Genomic DNA, 15973 nt, shown 5'->3' on the forward strand with positions numbered 1-15973 from the left:
CAGTGTTTACTGAGGGAAAATAGAGCCATTTCACATACAAAAAGATACCAATTGACATTCATCAGATTTCTCAGCAATAATGCTTAGTCTTAGAAGAAGATGGAGGAATAGCTTCAACTTTTGGAGAGTATATTGATTTTAATCCTAGACTTCTATTTGCAGCTGAATTAACTATGTATAAGTTGAGTGAGATTAGAATAAAACCATTTTCAAGTAAGGAAGATCCCCCTTGATTGACTAGCTATGTATGTACACTTTCCTGGCAGATTATTAAAAGATAGGTTGTATTAAAACAAGGAGGAACAGCAAGGAGAAGAAACCTAGGTCTGGAAAACAGGGGAGAAACTCGGGGTCCTTTATGCTCCCAGGAAAGGGAAGTTCCAGAGAGCAGCTGAGAATAAGGGCATGGAGGCTCCAGAAGGAACGCCTTCAAAACCTGGTGCCTGTAGATAACTAGACAGATTTTAGAATTCTGCAGGGAATTTGGGGGAGATTGAGTGATCATGCTCAGTTGCTCAGTTGTGTCTGACTCTCCTGTGACCCCATGGACTGTAGCCCTCAGGACTTCTCTATCCATGGGATTCTCCAGACAAGAATACTAGAATGGCTTGCTGTTTCCTTCTCCAGGGGCTCTTCCTGAGCCAGGGATGTAACCCACATCTCCTGCTTGGCAGGTGGATTCCTTACCCCTGAACCACTTGGGAAGCCTGATTTAATGATAGGTCAATAGAAAGCTAAGCAAATGAGACAATAAGGCAAATATTTCTGGGAAAAGCAAAAAGTTGCTCTAGGCAATGGTTAAATAATCATAACAATGTCAATACTGAACATTGATACATTGATGCAGTTGAAAATCTTGACATTTATATTGCATTGGCAGAGGGAGGAGCAGGGTAGAGATTGGTGGTGATCAGGGCTGAATCCTCACCTTCTGTAGTAGGAAGTCGATGAGTAATTGTTAAAACTGTTAAATCAAGAATATCAGAATGAGCACATTAAAAAAAAAAAGAGAGAGATAAGGAAACAAATGCCAGACAAAGCAGCTAAAAGAGAAGAACATGGTTACTTCTGAGGAATTGCATTTGGACTGCTGTTTTCAGTCCTGTGCTTTTGGGAAAAAATGTGTATGATGCCATGAGAGTCTCTTGAACAGCAAGGAGATCAAACCAGTTAATCCTAAAGGAAATCAACCCTGAATAGTCATTGGAAGGACTGATGCTGAAGTGCCAATACTTTGGCCGCATGAAGCAAACAGCAGACTCACTGGAAAAGACCCTGATGCTGGGAAAGATTGAGGGCAGGAGGAGAAGGGGGCAACAGAGGATGAGGTGGTTGGATGACATCACCGACTCGATGGATGTGAGTTTGAGCAAACTCTGGGAGATGGTGAAGGTCAGGGAAGTCTGGCGTGCTGCAGTCTATGGGGTTGCAGAGTCAGACACAACTTAGCGGCTGCACAACAACAACATAATTGATTCTGAGCCTTTTGGTTAAGATCAAGCGTAATGTGGGGGTTTCCCTGGTGACTCAGTGGTAAAGAATCCACCTGTTGATGCAGGAGACACAAGAACTGCAGGTTTGATCCCTGGAGAAGAAGATCAGGAAGAGCCCCTGAAGGAGGAAATAGCAACCTACTCCAGTATTCTTGCCTAGGAAATCCCATGGACAGAGGAGCCTGGTGGTCTACAGTCCATGGAATCGCAAAGAGTCGGACACAACTGAGTGACTGAGTGCACACACACACACACATAGTTGATGTACAATATTATTTTAGTTTCAGGTATACAGCAAAATGATTCAGTTATTCATACATATATATCTATTTTCTTTCTAAAATTCTTTTCCATTATAATTTGTCACAAGATATTGAATACAGCTCCCTGAGTTATGCATGCTTATTATTTATCGCAGTGTCTTATTTTGAGTCAAGTATTTTAACTGAAAAAAATAACATGTGACGTGGGCAGCCAGGCAGTAAATCTTTATAAAGGCTTCATGTGAGTGCATCAGAGGATGGAGGGGTTTGCTTCGGGATGAGCTCTGGTGCAGTGTCACCTCTGCCAGCTTCCTGGGGTGGGGGACACCCTTGTTGAGGTGTCTGAGACCCGTGAGGAGCTCTGTCTCCTGGGAGCCATTTGCACACATCAGTCAGCAAGCACGGAGCTGACACGTCCTGGGTGGTCATTGTTAAAACTCTCATGGACATGGCGAGATCTTCCGTGGACATTTAAGAAGTCTGGGGATGCATTTGAGTAGACGGAGGGCTGAGACCAGAGGTGAGATGCCCTCAAGGGGGTCCCTGGGCTTCATAATCAGGGTTGCTCTTCCAGTGATGAACGTGTCACTTCATAAATCCCTGTTCCTTTGAGCCGAATGGCACCTTTGTGGTTTGAAGGAGTTTGTGTGCCTTCTAGAGTCTTTAACTTGCTCTCAGGAGATCCATGCCTGGGAGGCTCTGGTTCATTCTGGAATATTTAGAGCTACATTGACAGAGTCAGATTTTAATCTGTAGTATTTTATCATCTGCCCCTTTTAATTTCTTACAGGAAGAAAACGCAGCGATACAATATCTACAAGTCCATCCCTCCTTCCCCTTCACTGGGCTCCACGTATGCAGATCCATCATCCCCAGGCTGATTTCAGCACAAAGTCTGTGAGTGGGAACGGTGCAGAGAACCTTAGGAGTCTCACAGGTTGAGTTCCCTGCCCTGGTGCACCTGCTCAGACTGCGCTTTCTACCCAGAACAGTCTGGGGCGGGGGGGGGGGGGTCTCTGCTCCTGGCCAGTCCCACCCAAGGCCAGCCTCTCCAGTGGTCTCCCCACCATCTCCACCTGCCTACCTTCAGATGCACTGCCATCTTTGGTCCCTTCCTATCAACCTATATTTTTTCTCCATCACTTTTCACAGGTGTAAGCTGTGATGTGATGAGTTTTAGGTGGGCAAGGATGGGCTTCTAGCCTGCTCTGTGCTACTTTTCCTGAATGTCACACACAGTATGTATTTACCTGGCTCATAGTAAGTACATGATGAGATGAATGCTTATGCCATGAATGAAGTGCCAAAAGGCAGTCTAATCATTGGTGTGGTCTTTCATACACACATTTTTAAACTGTAGCTCGGATGAAGTTCCTGAATTCCTTACCCAAGGTCACAATGCTGGCAGGCAGGGGTGAGGCTGGGGGGGCCCAGGGCTACCTTGGGGAAGGACTCACCCTGACCCACCTCCCTCTGAAGCGGTCCACCGTGTCGCTGTCCCTGCTCAGAGGAAAGATGAGTGCAGACACAAGAGTGGAAGGTGACAGTCCGCATCACAGCACCACTGCCTGGTTTCGGTTGGGTTTTTCTCCTACCTTATGACTATTTAAATACAGTTTTGATGATTTTATTTGCTTTAGATGGAGAAAAAAAGGATTCATAGAAGGTATAAAATTGCATATTATTTACTCCAGAGGAAAGAACAGTCCCCCTAGTAAATATGCATTGAAGCATTTTTATTTGTATTTGTATTTTTTAAGGTGTTTAAACAGACCCAGTAGACCGTAATATCTCTTTTCAGAGTTGGTGCCATCTATTGATTAAATATACATTTATATGTTTCTTCTCCTACTTTTTCTTTAAATAAAAGAGACATATATTTTAATCATTTAATAGACTATAAGAATTGACCAGTAAAAATACATATTTATGTGTTTGCTCAAGAAAAGGTTTTATTAGGCATACACATTTGAAAAACTAAAATATTTCTTGTTATACATTGATGTTTCTTAAACATGAATTTAATTAAAGGTGCAGGGCATGTGTATGTGTGTATTATAGGAAATAGCTTGGTTGAATAAATGGGAGGTTTTTAAAACACAAATATAACTGAAGGGAAATAGAGAAAGAAGATGAATTTGGAGTAAGAAGGTCCTAGGTTCTCTGCCACTTCACGGCGTTGGAGAAGAGACTGGGTTTTCTCTGAGCTGGTCTGCGTCTGCATCTGCGCAGGGGGGAATCAGAGAAGATGCACACGGAGTGCCCGCCACTGTTCTGGGTCCAGTAGAGGCTGAGGCAGGTTGACTCCTGCTGCCCATCAGCTCTCGAGAGGGACCAGAGGCTGTGCCCTTGGAGCCTCCAGGACACACGCACACCTGGGACTCAGATGTGTGTCACGTGCATGCTTGGGAGCAGGAGCCTCAGATGCACCCCCAGCTACAGCCCTGGCAGTGACGACCAAGTAAAGCATTGATTGTTTTACTTCTTTAAAAGCATAAGTTCTTTTTTTTTTTTTTTTTTTTTCAGAAACAGCCCCTGTTCTGGTCTAACGACCAGAAAAACTCATTGGCAATTGGCAGTAGGCATAGCTACTTAATGGCAACTGTGAGGATTTCCCTTTAGGACACCTCTGTGTTTGAATCCTAACTCTCTTAGCTGTGTGGCCTTTAGCAAGTTGCTGAACCTCTCTGAGCTTCAGTTTCAGCCTACTAAAACCCAGTGGTAGTAATGGCCAAGTCGTGGGACTATGATGAGGATGAACTAAGATGATACATGTGAATATGTGTCCATGGCAGGCACTTGGGAAAATGTTTGCAATCTCAGTGAAGGTGGAGGGCAGACCCACAGGGTCGGTCACACACAGACCATGAGCCTGAGCACACACACTGAGCTGGGAAGGTATCCAGGCCCTGGTGGGTTCTCGAGAGAACACTTGGGGGCAGAAATATTTATAGTTTACTGTGTGTGCCCAGCACCTTCTGTAATACCCCATGTTGTTCATTTCACAGATCCTGGACTTTGAGCAGGTCCATCAGAGGGGCGCCTCCTCAGGGAGCAGAGAGCAGCGCCCGTGGCAGGCCTGGAGGCCTTCCTGAGAGCAGCTGTGGAGCAGGAAGGAGCTGCGCACCCAGAGGAACGGTCCACGTGAGCGAACGGCTGTTTCAGGGGAAGGGCCGCACGGGCTGTGGACAGTAGCCAGGGTAGAAGGTAGAAAACTTCAGGCTCCTTCTGAGTTCTCTCACCTGGAGATTCCTGAGACTTAGCTGCAGGCTGCCTCCTGTCCGTCATTCTGAGCACACCCCTGCCCCTGGCGGCCTCATCACACCAACTGCTCCACGTCTGCAGCCTCACCTCTGGGGTTTGAGGATGCTCTGATTGTGGGGAACCGGGCCGATTCTCCTTGCATCCTTGGTGGAGAAAACCCTGATGCACCCACCTTCCTGCTGGGAAAACTGAAATCTTCTAAGAGCTCTTAACAACAGAGTGGGGCGGCGGGCGGGCACAGATCTAAATGTCCCAGTGACCCCCGTGGGCAGCCTCGGCTCCTGTCCCCTCCCCACCTGGAGACCAGGAGGAGGGAAGACAGTGAAGAACTGGCCTGAGCTTTGGTCTCAGTGCCTTTCTTGCGCCCTGAGCCAGCCCCTCCCTCTGGCCACGAAGGCGCGCCTCTGCCCACGGAAGGAAGGAAGCCCTGCGCGCTGGCACCTCACCCACAGAGCAGCGTCCGCCTCGTGCTCGGGGCGAGGGTGAGTCGGGGGCAGACCGAGGCTCCCCGGAGCCCAGCCTCCCCGCTGCAAAGTGCCCGCGTGTCGCTCAGGAGAGTGGAGCCAATGCGAGCCTTGGAGGAGGTCTGCTCCGCGCCCCGCACAGATTGGTGCTGATGGTGCTTACCAGTTGTGTGTCTGTGCAAGAAAAAACCCGAGACGCTGCTTGCCTGCTCCCCCTCTCTCCTGCTCTCTCCCTCCCTTCGCAAACATTGGATTTAAACCTGCTCAGAATTCAGTGCAGAGGAAGGCGGCAGCGGCAGCGGCAGCAGCCGGCCCAGCCGCGGGAACCCCGCAGCCTCAAGATGCACCAGCCCGCCTGCTGGATCGTCTTCTCCGTGACGACCGCCCTGCTCTTCATCCCAGGTACCCGACAGGGGCTCCGGCTCCACGGGGCGGCTCCGAGAGGAGCCGAAGGGGAAGGGGCAGGGGTGAACTGGGGAGGGGGCGACCAGGGAGTATGAGCTGCGTGTGCGGGTCGAGGTGGGCTCGCGCCTGAGCACGCACCGCTCAGCTCTCCCTCACGCGCACACACGGGTGCTTGCAGCATAGCTTTGGGGTTCGCCCTCCCCCGGGTGGCGCCACCGGCGGCGGTCTGGTGAGCTGGGTTCGAGAGCTGCACCCGCTGTGAGGCACTGCTGTCTCTTGGTGCCCAGTGCCGGCTGGCTTTAACCAGTTGTGTCCCAGGGGTCGGAGGAGAGGGGCTTCAACTCCCAGCAACCAGTGCTTCTTGCCACTCCTGTTGGGACCAGCAGGAGATAGGGGGGTGTCCTGGTTCTTCTGCCCATCATTTCGGCACCCCTCCTATCTCCAGGCATCTCTATTTTCCCATCTCTCCTCCTTTCTCTCTCCCTCTCCCCTTCCTCCCTCCCTCCCCCAACCCTCTCCCCACTCAACTCTAGCCCCTTCCTCTCCCATCCCTCCTTCTTTGCTCCAGTATTTCTCCTCTTACAAGGCCCTCGCAACGCCATCCTTTCTTTATCCTTCCACCAAATGGGCAGATTGTGCCTTTGAAATTCAGAATCCCATTTTCCGCCTCCTCCTCCTCTCATCTGAAAGGCGACTTTCTCCTGACAGAATTTGGAATGTTCTCATCAGGGGAAGGGTGGGAATCTGGATTTACCTGGTTCTCCTCAGTACCTTCCTTCCCTCCCTGGTGATTTAAACGTGGTGCCACCTAGCACAGCAGTAACTTGTTTGGGGGGAACAAATCCTGCAGCGACACAGGTGAGATGCTGCAATCCTGCCAGAACAAGCTTAGTGGAAGTGTTGCAAAACCCAACATGTTGTAATAGATTTGATAATTGCACGCGTGTCGTTCGCAAGCAGACAGCTGAATGCCTGCAGGCAGCCTTCAAACACTGCTGAAGGGACTGGGCTATGCTTCCAAGGGTTTAGACAGCATCTGAGAGTCTGTGGGGTTTCTACCCTCAGCCCCAGCCCAAGAAGAATTTTCTTTTTTTTTTCCAAATTGAGATTCATAGATGTAAATACTAAGACTCAAGCCTTAGGTATCCCTAGTATGGGTAAAACACACGATTTCACATTTTTATATTCAGAATTTCTTGGCTTTTTTAAAATTTAAGTACATAAAGGCCTAAGTATTTCTAAGCTGCCAAAGTGAAATCAGAAAAATGAAAAGTTTATTGGGAAGTGGGAAGAAGAGGATGGTGTGGAAAAAAAAAAAAAAAAGAGGAATTCCATTGTACGATGCTATGTGATGCTGTTTTAAAATTGCACGTTTCCCAGCCAAGACGGGCTCTGCACAACCACGTTCCAGGCTGAGAAGTTCAGAATGGGGGCTGCTGCTCCTCTTCTTCCAGGTTCTGGCCTGGGAGGGGGTTTCCACAGGCTCAGGAGGGAAGGCCAAGGGGCTCTTAGTACCTTCTGCAGCTGGGTGGAGGGAGCCAGGTGGGCACTGTGGGTCCAGGTGAGGAGACAAACTTTCCCATGGGGTACCAGTCCCTGCCTGGGTGATAGCTCAGGGCCCCCAGCACCCAGCTCCCCCCTCCACTCACTGAGCCAGAGCAGAGCTGGCAGGACACCAGCGCTGGGACCACCCTCGGTGGCTTTGGGCTCCTCTCTGAACACTGCACTTCCAAAGTGGGGAGGAAGCGAGCCCCTGGAGGGTGCTGGAGCTGCATTGCAGTGCATTCTGAAGGGAGAAGAGCCTGTGATGCCTCCCCCTAGAGGTGCAGGGCACCAGGTACCCAATGGGCAGCTCTCCACTGGGGACAGACGCACCCCCACCTGAGGCAGGCTCTGCTCTAGGGCACGGCCTCCCCCAGCCCCTTGTCCTCTCCAAGATAAGCTCAGTGAGCCACGTAGGGGGAGACATTTCTGCTGGGAGGGCTGCTCTTCCTGGTGATTGTGCTGGAAGCTGGCCTCCTCACCCAGGAGGAGGAAGAGGAGGAAGAGGAGGAAAGTTGCCCTGGAGTCTCCCAGAGAAAGGAGAGCAGCTTCAGGAGGGTTCCTGCGGGGAAGCTGGGCCTGGCTGTGCCCAGAAGTTCAGGGGTGACTGCCGCCTCACTTCTTGTACTTCCTTTGCTGTGTTTTTAGTCTCGACCCCTTTGTTTCTAATGATGCTTTTCCTCCCCTCGGGGTTAACACCAGCTCGTTAGCCGTGTACTTTCCCAGCGTCTAAAGGCAGAGGCTAATGCAATAATGCAGCCCTGACCTGGTTGGGCCGCGATGCCATTTCATTCTGCAGTGTTCTGTTTCCTGGTGAAACGCGCGTCTCCATCCCAGAATAATTTTAAGGCTAATGTTGTTGTCACCTGATGCCTTGGCAGCGGGGGTGGGGGGGGTGTGGGGGGGTGGAGGGGGGAGGCAGGAGCGGGGAGGAGGAACCATGGCCAAACACTGCTTTTCTAGGCAGACTCTCTGGGACGGGAAAGGCAGTAACACATGGAAACCATAGTGAGCCCACACACAAGATGGGGAGGGGACTCGGTGGACAATTTAGTTGTCACTCTGGGTTTGAGATGTTCCTGAGACCCTGCGTGCCAAGAGTGGGGGCTCCTGTGGCCCCAGACAGGAGCAGAGACGGGCCTGGGCAGGGAACCTTCCTGATCTGGGGTCCCGGGGCCTTGGTGGGAGAGGACTGGGTGGGAAGCAAGCCTGGGTGAAAAGTGAGGGTGGTGCGGATTAACGTAAGAACCCCCACCCCCACTGCAGATGGGCATTTCTCGCAAGCACCCCCATCCCTGGCCCCTCTACGCTCACTTTGTCTGTACTTGAGAATCTGACCACGGCCTGCAGCACTCGAATCCAAACCTCTCCGGGTCTGCCTTCTTCCCTCTGCGTGAGACCCGGCACGGCAGAGGGGGTGGGCGAGGGGGTGCTGTCTTTACAGCCAAGGCTCAGTTTTGGAAGCACAGGGTCACCCAAGTCAGAGGCCCAGCTCCCTGGTGCCAGGACCGGCTCTGTGATCAGGAGGGCTTCTGTCTCCTTGCTGAGATCACAACCTCCTGCTTGTCACCTTCTCCTGAGCCTCCTCTGGGCCTCAGTCTACCAGTAATCTGTAGCACAGGTTTGAGCAGTGTTTGCTTCTTGTTTGCAGCTGCATGGAGTAGCCAAAAATGTAGGCTAGCTGATCACAAGGTGAACATAGAAAACCCAGCCTGGTCTCCTAGTAATAGGGCAGAAAGAGGGGGCTGCTGCCCAGGAGAGGAGCGGGCCTTCCTTGTGGTAGAGGAGTTGGAAGGCAGGGTGGAGCATATGATGATGTACAAGTCATTGTCACGGGGTGATAACCAGCCGTCCAGTCCCAGCTTCGCTGATCCAAGACCCTCTCTGGGTTCTGATTACACAGTCTGCAGAGTAAGATGCCCTCCTGCCTTAATTAAGAACAGCGTTCATGAAACGGAATTATTCCAGTGTTCCTGCCCTTGGACCTTGCTGCCGTGGCCCATGGACCTTGAGCTTCCTGGGCCTTGGTTTCTCTGCGTGGAGGACGAGGGCGGCTGATGTGGCCCCTTTGGTTCCCGATGCTTCTCTGCAGTCTTCTCAGGGGCTCTGCTCTCGGGCCTTTTGTCAGGCTCAGCCAGTTGGTGCTTTGGGCCATCTCCTGCAGCCTCTAGGTCGTGACCTCCGGTCCTGGGCTCGCTGGACCCGAGCCCTGGGCTGTTGCCATCGCCCGCAGCTGCCTGGGCGGAGACGAGGCCTGGATGCCCAGCCGGGCTGTTCCTGTGGGAGATCTCAGGCGTCGGCCCACAGATGGCTGGTGGCTGCCTGCGAGCCCCATCAGCAGGGATGGGCGTTCGTACCACTCGCGATGCTGGGTGGCACCTTCCAGACACGGGGGCCAGACGGGCGCTCAGAGGAGGGAGCCAGGCTGGCCTCACCAGGGGTGGCCCCGCTCTCTGCCCACTTGCCTGACCCGCTGAAGGTGCCAGGCTTCAGGCCAGCCTCATCTGCCTTCATGTTCTTGGTGGGAAACTGAGTCTTTGCTTCTCAACCTGCGAGGCCTTGGCTGCCTCTGCCTTTCCCTGAAGTGGGGAGGCAGTAACAGGAGTGGGGGGAAGGATATGGCTCTGTTTGCTAGATTTCTACACAACTCAAGTCAGTTCCCTAAGGTGGTGGTATTTGTAGGGCCCCGCATAGCACCGAGGGTAATCCTGGGAATGGGCAGGAAGAGACCCTGTATTAGGGATAAACTTGAAGACAAACGTGCTTGCTATTCCCTTCCTGTAGGTGTGAGAATACACATCCTTCCTTCACTAAACCCATTCCTGCCCCCCGCCCCACCCCCAACACATACACACACATGCCTCTAAGTCAGAGCTCAGTTTCCCTCCCCGTCACATCCACAGCCCCACAAGGAAAGCAGCCTGTCCCTCAGGATTTGCATCTCTGCTCCTCCAGGGCTCCCTGCTATAGCCACAAGCCCGGGTGCTCTCCTGTGGGTGCCCATGGGGGCTGGCCTCTACCCGGCCTGTACCGCACTCCACCACGGCCATGCAGGGGAGCGCTTCCCCAGCCATGTAGGGACCTCGTGCATCCCCCCACCCGCCCTGGGCCTGGAGCCTGACCCTGGTTCCCCAGCGCCTCCCTCCCCCCAGGTCCCTCGGTGCCCAGAGGCTGGGGGCTCCCCTGCCGTCACTGGGCGAACTTAATTAAATGTTTGCCGAATGCTTTGAGACACCCCTGGGCGATGCGCTGGGTAAGTGCGAGGCATTATCATTATGGTACAGGCACTTTCCTTTAATGAGCAGAGACGCTGCGCTGAGACACCCCTGAAAGGCCCAGATGGATCGATGCAGTGGGACACAGGCCATTGGTTGGAGCGGCTGCTCACACGCTCCCGGGAAATGGTAAGTGACACCCACCCCGGGAGGATCAGCACCTTCCACATCTCAGGGTACAGATCCTCTAAAGCAGCCTGAGTGGTCATTCTTGCGCATTTCTTTGTAGGGAGTTTACAGAGGCTCTTGGACCTGTGCTTAGTGGCTGTACCGAGGATAATACCAGATTCCTGCCTTGTGGTCTACCTGGGAGATTCATCTTGAGTTTTGCTCATTTCTCAAAGCGATCATGAGATAGGCAGGGAAGATACTGTCCAATCCTGAGCTTGTCTTTTCTTTGCTTAAAACCCTATGCAGACTTCTGGTTGCTTTAGGACGGGAGTCCAAAGCAATTTCAACCTGGTCCCCAGGCCACTGCCTGCCCCGTGCTCCGTATCGCTCAGGGCTCAGTCCCCAAACACTGTGCTCTCTCCTTCCCCAGGAGATTCCCCTGTGAGGTCACTTGCCCCTTCCTTCATGATGTTTCTGGATAAATGTCCTTTCCATCCTTTGGGGCTCAGCTCTAGCTTCTCTCTCCTAGGAGAGTTTTCTAGATGCTCCAGAGTAGGTTGTGTTTCCCTCCTTACTGCCCAGGCCAGGAGGCCAGGTTTGTCCTGTTTAACACTGTTGAGTCCAGGTATTTTAGGGTGATTCTTCCTGTTATGTCTCGCTTTGCTGCCTGGACTGTGGTCCCTCGGGGTAGGAAATGCATCCAGTCACATGACGGGGTGCCCTGCACAGTGGCAGATACAGAACACGTGCTCACAGAGCGCTTGTGAACTGAACAAAAGAGATGGACAAATGGACACATGCACAGGGGACCAGCCAGGTCACACGGCTACCAAGTGTCAGCTTCTCCGCTCCACCCTTTTCTGTTCCTCCATCGAATCTTCAGGCATCTGGGCCCCTGGGTTGGGCCTCCCATCAGCTTCTCTGTGTTGACAGAGAGGGTTTGCTAATGGGAGGTGGAAGTGCTGTAGTGATTACTCATTCCGGTCTTCACGCTTGTCAATAAACGCCAGCCCGAGCTTCCAGCCACACATGCACACGGCGGCTCAGAGCTGCGGACAGTGCTCCTGCATGTCACGTCACCTGTCGCCACAGAGACACCCGAGAGTGAGGGTCTCTCAGTAAAGACAGACCTGGGCCCTGATGTCGGCCGCCGGCCTCATGGGAACCAAAATCACTCAGGTTTAAGCAAATCCAGGAAGGTGTCACCAGTGGTAAAGAACCCGCCTGCCAATGCAGGAGACTTAAGAGACTCCAGTTCAATCCCTGGGTTGGGAAGATCCCCTGGAGGAGGGCATGGCAACCCACTCCAGTATTCTTGCCTGGCGAATCCCATGGACAGAGGAGCCTGACAGGCTATAGTCCATAGGGTCACAAAGAGTCAGACACGACTGAATCGACTTAGCATGGAAACTCATGAGGTGGCCGCAATTATTAGAAATCCAGACTCATGCTCACAGTGCTAGCAGACGCATGCTACAAGGAGGAGCTGTGTCCTCAGTAAGTAGGATGCTGGGTTTAGGGCAAACAATGATAGCACAGGTGAGTCATGCCTGAGCAGGTGACACCGCAACAGATTCACGTTCACAGGACCAGGTCAGAGGGCTCAGCCAGTCTGAGGAAATGGAGACAGGGCTTCTCGTGTTTGTCCCAAGTCACTTCTTACAGCCGGGCTGACTTCAGTCTTACTCTTTCGTGGCTGTGGGCTTCTGAGCAGCAGGGGGCTTGCCTTACTCCTGTCTGATGATGACACCGTAAGTCCCAGTCACATTTGCTTGTCTGACATGTTGCTTATTGAGTGATAACTGTGTGACAGGCACTGTGCTGGACACATGAAGCCTGAACAAAGTCCTCGTGGTCCCTGCTCTCAAGATGTTCATGGCCTCATGGGAAAGACTGTGTGTCTCAAGTCCGTGCCCCCATAGAGGGAAGTTAGGCTGATGTGAGTCCTGTTGGAGGAGAGGTTGGGGCTGCAGGAAGGGCTTGACTTGCCAGGGAGGCAAGACCACTTGTCTGCAAAAGTGACAGTTGAGCTGAGATCTGAAGGATGAAATGCAGAAATTATCCAAACCCCGGGGAAGGTATGAGAAGGGGCAGACAGAACAGGACATGCAGGGACCAGGAGCAGAGGGGACCAGAGGGCATTGTCCTGTTTGTCTGGAGCATGGAGGAAGGGAGTGTGGTACCGGAGGAGGCCAGCAGCCCTGGAAACTCGTGTTAGTTGTCCTGGTCTTCACTGTAGACGTGATGGAACACCACTGACGCGGCTTATCTGCTGGGGGTGAGCATCGTGACCTACATTTCCATCTCGCTACTGTACAGATGTAGAGGGGGTTAGAAGGGAGCAGACTCAGAAGGGAGGTCCAGTTGGGAGGCCTCTGCAGTAGATCAGGTGGGAAATGGCTGGGAATGTTGGACTAGAGAGACACGGGTGACATGAAGCCTTTCTGGGAGAGTTAGAGCTGCCCCAGATGCATCTGAAGAACCCACGTCTAAGGTAAACCCACGGTGAGCCCTGGCAGCACCCGGCAGAGAAGAGGCTCTGTCCTGCATGTTCTGCTTACAGACCATCTTCTTCAGCTCATGTGTAGTTTTCCCCTGGAACCATCACTCCTGGAGGTCTCATCATCTCAGTCCCTTCTCTGGTGTCCTCTTAGCAGCTAATGTAGGAGCTTAAAATTGCATCATTCACCTCCCAGTACATTAAGGAGATCACAAAGGGCTCCAGCAGTATCATCTGCTGGATCCTCCCTGGGTCTCTCTGCTCCTAAGAAACCAGGCATTTTAGAGATGCTTGGATTGGACTCAAGATTGATTATTGGGAATTAGGATGCAGGCTTCTCACCAGTGTTACTGTGATGTCATGAAAGCAAGCATGACCTCCCCATCACGCCCACCACCTGGGTGAGTCCTATTAATTTTACATAGGAAAGCAGAGCCCTGGGAACTGAGAGGGCCGCTGGAGAGTGCCCTGTCCTTTCCTTTCCCACAGCCGAGAGTGTCGAGCCACAGAAAGCCCAGTGTCTCATCTAACGTCACACAGTCAGCAGGGACCAGCCAAGCATGTCCACATGGAATTTCAACATCCTGTGCTCACAGCACAGCTGGTGGCTTTTTAACACGGCACTGAGCTATGCTGAGCCTCCCGTGAGGTCCCCTGTTGGAAAGTGGACCTGCAGCCTCGGCTCCTGCTCTGTTCCCCGAAGCTCTCTTATCTTAGTGTGCAAGGAGCATGTGGAGCAAGGGACTTCCAAGTGCCCGGTACCAGTTGACAAGTCAGGAGCAAGAGAGAAGCCTGTCCTTCTCAGGGGCATCCTCATACTCTGAATGATGTCTGTACACGAACTGGGAGACTTCTAGAAACCAGTTGATCCTGATGTGTGGAGAGAGATGATTGAGGTGGTACATATCAAATACCCCACGCATGTCTGCCTGTCCTGTTTGGTCTGCACACTGGGAAATGTACCTGCCTTTATCAGCACTGGACCATCAAACCCAAGAGAAGAAAATCCACCGAAAATGCTGTGAATGTTATAGTACCGATTCCTGGTGAAATGGGGACTGGCAGTGTATATAGAACCTCCATGTACATCATAACCACTGTATGATGTACGATTGAAGTGAAGGCTTGCACCCCTTTCCTCGCTCCCTGCTCTGCCCTCACCATGCACCACGCAGGCCTGGGCGTAGTCAGTGGAGAGATAGGGTCAGGAGAGCTGTGGACCACGTGGAATGGGAAGCCAGGATGCATATTCACAGCAGACAGAGATCTAGGTGGCTGTGCTGGGGCCAGGTTCCAATGGGCATTTCCCTTCTAGGAAGACAGGCCTCAAGCAGCCTTTGCTTCTCTGAATAAGCCAACCTGGTTTTTCTGAAGAGCCCAGTGCCAGGGGATCCCCAGCTCCTCGAAGGCGAAGAATGTTGGAATAGAGAGTGTGGAGGTGGAAATAGCCCATCAGCCTCCAGTCCAAGGGAGGCTTCCTCCCACGGAGACGGCCGTGCCCAGTCTTACTTGGCACCGGGGTGGACGCCTCTTTGGGTGAGGCCCAGATGGGAAGAGATGGTGAAAATCTCTTGGGATTCTGCATCCTTTCCTGATGAGTACCCCCCTCCTCCTGTTTCAGGGGGAAGGGGCTTCCCTGGTGGCTCAGATGGTAAAGAATCTGCCTGCAATATGGGAGGCCCAGGTTTGATTCCTGAATCAGGAAGATCCTCTGGAGAAGGGAATGGCTTCCACTCCACTCCAGTGTTCTTGCGTGGAGAATTCCATGGACAGAGGAGCCTGGTGGGCTGCTGTCCATGGGATCACAAAGAGTTGGACACGACTGAGTGACTAACACACATACATACACTCAAATAAAGCCACGAGCACAGAGCCTGGTGCTTGTAAGAGCTCAACACTTGGTCACTAGGATGATTGTTTGGGGCAAGCTGAGTTGTGATTACACGTGGGAAGTCCAAGAGGAGACATCACTTTGGATCCAGGGGTCACAAAGAGTCAGACATGACTGAGTGACTAACACTTCTACTTGGAAGTGAAAGGGCACCGCCCTACACCTGCCCCCACGGTGCCCACGAAGATCGGCCCATACCTATATTATGACCCGGACAACTGCTTGCTTTCTTCTTTATTTATTTTTGGTATAAAATAAGGTACAAGGACGTACTGTACAACATGGGGAATATAGCCAATATTCTATAATAACTCTGAACAGAGTGTAACCTTTGCAAATTGTGAGTCAGTATATTATATACCTGTAATTTTGTAATATTTTACATTAACTTACTTCAATAAAAATTGTTTAACGGTGGCCACTGACCCTTCTGCCATGGCTTGTAGGAGACTGTGGAAGCAGAGACCTCAGGAGCTGCGTGAGGGGCCTTTTCTCCTGTGAACTCACCCCATATCCTCTATCCCGCTTTATTTTCAATTCTTGACCCTTTTTTTGTTCTGCTGCTTTTTGACGGTGACATCTGGGATGATGCCTGTGGTAGGTTTGTCAGCAAAACAAACCTGTCCTTCAGTTTAACTCATCTGGGACACCGGTTCTTGGTTACCATCAGCAGACCTCTCACCGAGGCCTGTGTTTGGAATGTATGGTGTCTCAGACGGTAAAGAATCCGCCTGCAATGCTGGAGACCCGGGTTTGATCCTTGGT

The 15973-nt window shown here is 52.0% G+C and overlaps 1 protein-coding gene across 3 annotated transcripts in view; it reads left to right on the top strand.

Moving 5' to 3' along the window:
- The first annotated feature begins 5470 nt into the window (after positions 1-5470).
- Positions 5471-15973, top strand: part of OPCML (opioid binding protein/cell adhesion molecule like) — a 1044992-nt gene continuing 1034489 nt past the window's right edge. For all 3 annotated transcript variants that reach the window (XM_042238243.2, XM_042238245.2, XM_042238246.2), the window contains exon 1: positions 5471-5886. In XM_042238243.2, coding sequence (XP_042094177.2) covers positions 5637-5886 — 250 coding nt within the window. In that variant the 5' untranslated portion in view covers positions 5471-5636. The remainder of the gene's footprint in view (positions 5887-15973) is intronic.

Source organism: Ovis aries, chromosome 21 (assembly GCF_016772045.2).
Source record: "Ovis aries strain OAR_USU_Benz2616 breed Rambouillet chromosome 21, ARS-UI_Ramb_v3.0, whole genome shotgun sequence".
In the NCBI taxonomy this organism is placed as follows: Eukaryota; Metazoa; Chordata; class Mammalia; order Artiodactyla; family Bovidae; genus Ovis; species Ovis aries.